At 48.9% G+C, this 7,105-nt stretch overlaps 1 protein-coding gene across 1 annotated transcript; it reads left to right on the top strand.

Moving 5' to 3' along the window:
• Positions 1 to 350: 350 nt before the first annotated feature.
• On the top strand, positions 351 to 2,550 carry LOC134057306 (olfactory receptor 14J1-like). The gene is made up of 4 exons (XM_062514298.1): positions 351 to 644; positions 732 to 1,193; positions 2,271 to 2,325; positions 2,522 to 2,550. Exons 1-4 carry the CDS (start codon positions 351 to 353, stop codon positions 2,548 to 2,550), a joined length of 840 nt encoding a protein of 279 aa, XP_062370282.1.
• Positions 2,551 to 7,105: the final 4,555 nt, after the last annotated feature.

The raw sequence follows: 7,105 nt of genomic DNA, 5'->3' as shown, positions 1-7,105 counted from the left end.
TACACAGCAGGAGTGAAGATGATGAGGGGCTCCCGTTCATAGGAAAGGATTTCCACAGAAAATATTGAACAGCAGGTCTGGTCCCTGTCCCCTCCCACCCATGCAGAGTAGACCTGAATTGACATGAGGACCTGAGATGATGTCCTTCCCATCACTGCAGCTGTGGTCTCCACCAAACACACCTCCCACTCAGCCCTGAGGGAGCATTTCCTGAAAGACAAAGAGTTTTCTATGTGAAAGCAGGAATGTCTTTGATTTTGGAAATGGCTTTGATTTTGTGTTATGCAAGTCCCACCTAACTTGTCTCTTATTCTTCTCCTGTAAAAGATTTTCATGCCAAGAGGGGCCAAATGTCCAACAGCAGCTCCATCAGGCACTTCCTCCTGCTGGCATTGGCAGACACGCGGCAGCTGCAGCTCCTGCACTTCTGCCTCTTCCTGGGCATCTCCCTGGCTGCCCTCCTGGCCAACGGCCTCATCATCAGCGCCGTAGCCTGCGGCCACCACCTGCACACCCCCATGTTCTTCTTCCTGCTCAACCTGGCCCTCACTGACCTGGGCTCCATCTGCACCACTGTCCCCAAAGCCATGCACAATTCCCTCTGGGACACCAACAACATCTCCTACTCTGCATGTGCTGCTCAGGTCTTTTTCTTTGTGTTCTTCCTCTCAGCAGAGATTTCCCTCCTGACCATCATGAGCTACGACCGCTACGTGTCCATCTGCAAACCCCTGCACTACGGGACCCTCCTGGGCAGCAGAGCTTGTGCCCACATGGCAGCAGCTGCCTGGGCCAGTGCCTTTCTCTATTCCCTGCTGCACACAGCCAATACATTTTCCCTGCCCCTGTGCCAGGGCAATGCCCTGGGCCAGTTCTTCTGTGAAATCCCACAGATCCTCAAACTCTCCTGCTCACACTCCTACCTCAGGGAACTTGCGCTTCTTGCAGTTAGTGCCTGTTTGGTATTTGGTTGTTTTGTGTTCATTGTTTTCTCCTATGTGCAGATCTTCAGGGCTGTGCTGAGGATCCCCTCTGAGCAGGGAAGGCACAAAGCCTTTTCCACCTGTCTCCCTCACCTGGCTGTGGTGTCTCTGTTTATCACCACTGGCACATTTACCTACCTGAAGCCCCCCTCCATCTCCTCCCCATCCCTGGATCTGGCCCTGTCAGTTCTGTACTCAGTGGTGCCTCCAGCTCTGAACCCCCTCATCTACAGACTGAGGAACCAGGAGCTCAAGGATGCCCTGAGGAAACTGATGATTGGATCAATTCAGAAATAATAAACTATCTCTCATGTACTGCTGAGCATTACAAGCTTAGCCTTTTAAATGCATTTTCCCAAATTTTTCTTGGTCTGTTTTCTGATTCTTTTTCTACTATTGCAGTGTCATTTGTAAAATCCTGTATTATTTCTCTTACCATAAATGCATTAATATCTCCCTTTCTTTTGAAATAAAAAGACTTTCAGAAAGTTTGTTCCCTTGGCATTTAAATGTATATAAGTTACTTCCCTGACTTGTATGTTCAGGATGCTTCCTGAGCCATTCTTGGTCTCTGCAGGGGCAGTTCTTGTGAGCAGAGGTGGAGGTTTGAAGTGACAGAGAGGGAGGCCAGAGGGACATCAGTAAAGCTCTGGGAGCTCCCAGGGTCAGAGGGAGCTGGGGAAATGGGGCGTTGGAAAAGTCTGCCAGGGAACCAGCACAGGTCTGTGTTAGGGTAGGAGAGCTGCTGTGGGGGTGACCAAATCCTTGGGGGGCTGGGACCACCCCTGGCAGCAGCAATGAGATTTGTGTGCCCTGGCTGTGCCTGCTGTCCCTCCGAATGAGGCCCATGAGAAGACACCAGTTCCTCCCAGCCCCAGGGCTCGTGGCCTCCTCCCCAACCCCAGAGAGCTTTGGAGGGCTCCTGCTGCTCTCCTGCCCTCACCATTCCCACCCCACATCCCACTGCTCAGGACAGCCACGAGCATCCTGTGAGGCCACTGCTCCCCATTCCCAGGGGATGGGCTCAGGGCTTGTCTGTCCTGCCTGGCACAGACCAGGCAGGGCTTTCACAGCCAAATTCCACACTCCATTTCCACCTGGACCCGCTGGTGCCTCTGAGTTCTGCTTCCCCAGCCCCAGGGATGCTCTCCTTGTCTGCCCATTCCCACTTGGTCTCTGGGCAGGGATGGCCTCAGTTGGGGGCTGCTGACATCCTCAGCAACTTGGAGGCTGCTGCTGAATTTTACTGGTCCAGAGGCTTGTTCAGCCTTCAGCTCTTCAGTTCAGGAATTCAGTGCCCCAGAGCTCATGAGCATTCAGAAAACCTTAAAAAGCCATGACGGTGAGAAAAAGTTATGTGCTCTACTCTTCTGTCATTAATTTGATCAATTTGAAAGGTCTGTTCAAATTGGATACACTATGTTAACAGTACAAGGAGAAAAGATTTATCTATTGGGCCCTGTTTATCTTTTTCCTGTATGTGGATGGATATGAGCAATGTCCAATTGATATTGAACTTCCTCATGCACTCTGAACAGATATGAACATCAAGACCCTTTATGGCTGACAATCAATCACACTCTGTCCCTACCCCCACCCCACCATTTCCCTCATCCAAGCCCTGGCACTCAGAGCAGCCCAGTGCAAATCTGAGCTTCCTCCAGTCCAGGCTGTGCCTGCAGCTTTCAGCTCCTTGGCACCAAGTCCCAGCTGCTTTCCTTGGAGAAGGAGCTGCCCCAGACACAGAGGGATGTTCATTTGGGGTCAGCAAACAGAAGCCAAGGCAGGCCCAGCTCCATGGCAAACACAAGTGCAGCCCAAGGAGTGCTGGGCAATGGAGCCACATGCAGGGGTGTCCCCAGGGCTCAGGACTGGGGCCAGGGCAGTTCAATGTGTTCCTTGCTGATGTGGACCAGGCCATGGAGGGCACCCTGAGTCAGTGTCCAGGGGAGCCCAAGCTGGCTGGGAGTGTGGCTGTGCTGCAGGGCAGCAAGCTCTGCACAGGGATCTGGCCAGGCTGGAGCCATGGGCCCAGGACAATTGGATGAGCTTCAGCAAGGCCAAGGGCCGGCTCCTGCCCTGGGCTCACAACCACCCCAAATCCCTGGCCGTGCCCTGCCCCTGATCCCCACAGCCTGTCCTGTTTCCTTCATCCCTGCATTGCCAGGGACTTTGTGGGACAAGGGAGCTCTGCTGTGCCTATGGAGGGAGGTGCAAGAGCCCCCAGTGCAGTGGGCACCAGAGCTCATCAGGTTTGTGTCCTTTGGGGGTCAGGAACTGCTGGGACTCAGAGGCACAGAAAGGTTTCTCTTCATGGCCCACAGAAGAAATCTATCAATGATATAATTTATTAAACATCAATATTCTTCCCTCATCTCTGTGCAATGTCAAACTGTATCTGATGTGTCCACCATGCACAAGGAATTTCAATGCAGGGACATTTTTACATAAAGACATTAGAAGGGGTTATTCTATGACAAATAAAAGCACAGTTAAGATGCTGACTGACGTGGAAAAACCAGAGAACAATTGGAGAAGGAAATCTGGGTGCAATGGGAAGGCCACAGAACCAGCTGGTCTAGTGAAGAGATGTCCTTAGATGAGGCCATTTAAACAGGAGAGGTGGAAACACCCAAATGAAGAGGGACATGAAATAATAGACAGTACAGTGGTAACACAGGTAGAGGGAAAGAGCAGGATTTCTTCTCCTGCCATCAGTACACATCCAGGAAATTTCTGTTTTCTCCTGGTGGGAAAACTTTGACGTTTCTTCAAGTACTTAAATGCCCCAACTTATGACATGTGGTCATGAACCTCGCAAGCTGCAGGTCCCCAACATCCCCAGGACTGCTCCTGTCCCATAAAAATCTGCTCTGGCCCATTCCAAAATTGGGATTAACATGGAAAATATTTTATCAAGTCTGCAGAAACTGGGTCAGACCTTAGTGGTTCAAGTCTGGATTTGGTCTGAAACTGGAAATCCCAAAAGACCGAGACAGAGCATCATTCCAGAACCTGTCTGAGCCCATGGGAACCAAGGTTTTCCACATGTCCTGTCTGATCTCCCCTCTTTCCCGTTCCACCCATTGTCTTTTGTCTCCCCCCAGGCCCCCCGGTGAAGATCCTGGCTCTGTGTTCTCCATCAGCTCCTGGCTGGCACTGCCAGGCTGGGATGAGGAGCCCCTCAGCCTTCCCTGCTCTGGGCTGGACAAGCCCAGCTCCCTCAGCCTCTGCTCACAGCCAAAGGGCTCCAGCCCCACCTTGGAGGCCCTTCCCTCACCCTGCTCCAGCTGCCAGACATCTTTCTTGCCCTGGGCAACCCAAACCAGGCCCCAGTGCCCTGGATAATCCACGTCCTTGATGTCCTGGTCCCACAGCCCTGGGTGCTCCTGCCCTGCCTCGCTGCCAGGGCACACGGCTGCCTCCTGCCCAGCTCCTGCCCACCAGGAGTTTTCTGACAGGGCCTGGTGGATACAGGGAGGGCTGGGGATGTTGTCTACTGAACTTTAGCCTTTGACACCATATCCCACAGCATTCCCTGGAAAAGCTGAAGCCTGTGGCTTGGAGCGGTTCACCCCTCCCTGGGCTAAGAACTGGATGGACATCGGGGCCCAGAGAGTGGTGGGGAATGGTGCCACATGCAGCGTGTGTGCAGTGGTGTCCTGCAGGGATCAGTGTGGGCCCAGTCCATGTTTAACATCTTTATTGATGATGTGGAGAAGGGAGCACAGTGCACCATCAGCAAATGTGCAGATGGCACCAAGCTGGGTGTGAGTGTGGATGTGCTGGAGGGCAGGAGAGCTCTGCAGAGGGACCTGGACAGGCTGGATCCAGGGCACAAATCCAACAGGGTGAGGTTCAACAAGACCAAGAGCTGGGTCCTGCACCTTGACCACAACAACCCCTGCAGTGCTCCAGGCTGGGGACAGAGTGGCTGGAGAGGGGCCAGGCAGAAAGGGACCTGTGGGCAGTGATGGACAGCAGGGTGGACATGAGCCAGCAGTGTGCCCAGGTGGGCAATGGCACCTGGCCTGTGTTCTAAGTGAGTTATAGGAATTGATAGAATTAAATTTGATTAGATTTAGTATAATTTATTTAATAAGTGATAGTAAGTAAAATAGTGTTGGGTGATTGAGGAACTTTTGTTTTATTAATGGTTCATGATTTTTTGATATTTTTGATTTATATATTTTTAATTTTTTTTGTTATGTATCTTTTTTGTTGTGTTTTGTGTATGTGTGGTGTGTTGTTAGGGTTTTTTTTTTGTTTTCTAGCCGTTGTGAGGATTAAGGTTTTTTATTTTTTTGGTATTTTGATGTATATTTATATATTTCTTATATAATTTTTTGGACTTTTATTTTTTGTTTATTTTATTGGATGGTTGTAGTTAGATTTCATATTTGTAGTTAGGTTTTATATTTGTAGTTAGATTTTGGGAAATATATATTTTGGGGTTTTTTTTGTTGTTATTTAGGTTTGGAGATTAAATATTGATTGCATTTTGTTTTATTATTTTTTATTTTGATTATTGAACTGCTGTAATTTTTGATGATCTAGAATTCGAGATTTAGTTAAGATTGGGGTTTTTTTTTTGGTTTATATCTAGTTTGGATGAGTATTAAATGGGTAGTTTTTAGGTGGATTTTTATAATAGTAATTATTTTGTTAAGAATATATGGTTTAAATGATAATTTAAAATTAGTAATATTATTAGTTTGGTAAGAGATGATAAGAGGGTGGTAAGTTATGTGGAATGGTTAAACTATGATTTATATTAATTTTGTTGGGGGGTTTTTTTGTGCTTTCTTTTTTTTAATTTTTTTGTAGTTTTGTTATGGTATTTTGTGTAATTTTAGTATGACTTGTATATATATAGTATTTTTTTTAAGAGTAGTGTAAAGTTTTTTTTGCTGTAAAAATATTAATGGATGAGGAATGGTGTGACCATCAGGAGCCGAGCTGCTGTGCCACCCCTGACCTGCCCCCACCTCTGCACACAGATATTGCTGCTGCAGCTCTAGAGAAGGGAGCAGAAGGAATCTTCAAAGAAATGAGATCCCCAATAAAAAAAAAAAATTTAGGAGATCTTTTAGTTCATTTAAAGCTACAGAGAACAGAGCCCCTCACGGACAGAGTCCGGGGCCACAGAAAAGGTGGAGAGACAAAAAAATATCACAAATATAGACGTGATTTTGTGCACAAATTATTAGACTAAAACAAAGGTAAAAACTTCCGGCAAGAAAGAAAAAAAAAAGAATTCTCAAAAATTACACATGTTACAAGTGACTAGGAGAAATTGGCAACTTGCACAAATTGGAAAGGTTTACTGTTTCTGAAACCTTCCAGTCATCAGTGTCCACAGTGCAGCCTTGAGCTCCTGGTTCCTCAGGCTGTAGATGAGGGGGTTCAGGGCTGGAGGCACCACTGAGTACAGAACTGACAGGGCCAGATCCAGGGATGGGGAGGAGATGGAGGGGGGCTTCAGGTAGGCAAAAAACCCAGTGCTGAGGAACTGGGGGAGAGCACAGCCAGGTGAGGGAGGCAGGTGGAAAAGGCTTTGTGCCTTCCCTGCTCAGAGGGGATCCTCAGCACAGCCCTGAAGATCTGCACATAGGAGAAAACAATGAACACAAAACATCCAGAAGCTAAACAAGCACTAAGACCAAGAAGCGCACATTCCCTGAGGTAGGAGTGTGAGCAGGAGAGTTTGAGGATCTGGGGGATTTCACAGAAGAACTGGCCCAGGGCATTGCCCTGGCACAGGGGCAGGGAAAATGTATTGGCTGTGTGCAGCAGAGCATTGAGAAAGGCACTGGCCCAGGCAGCTGCTGCCATGTGGGCACAAGCTCTGCTGCCCAGGAGGGTCCCGTAGTGCAGGGGTTTGCAGATGGACACGTAGCGGTCGTAGCTCATGATGGTCAGGAGGGAAAACTCTGCTGAGATGAAGAACATAAAGAAAAACACCTGAGCAGCACATGCAGAGTAGGAGATGTTGTTGGTGTGCCAGAGGGAATTGTGCATGGCTTTGGGGACAGTGGTGCAGATGGAGCCCAGGTCAGTGAGGGCCAGGTTGAGCAGGAAGAAGAACAGGGGGGTGTGCAGGTGGTGGCCGCAGGCTACGG

Source organism: Cinclus cinclus, unplaced genomic scaffold, assembly GCF_963662255.1.
Source record: "Cinclus cinclus unplaced genomic scaffold, bCinCin1.1 SCAFFOLD_32, whole genome shotgun sequence".
In the NCBI taxonomy this organism is placed as follows: Eukaryota; Metazoa; Chordata; class Aves; order Passeriformes; family Cinclidae; genus Cinclus; species Cinclus cinclus.
The sequence above is the reverse complement of the archived record's forward strand: the minus strand, read 5'-3'. Positions and strand labels throughout refer to the sequence as shown.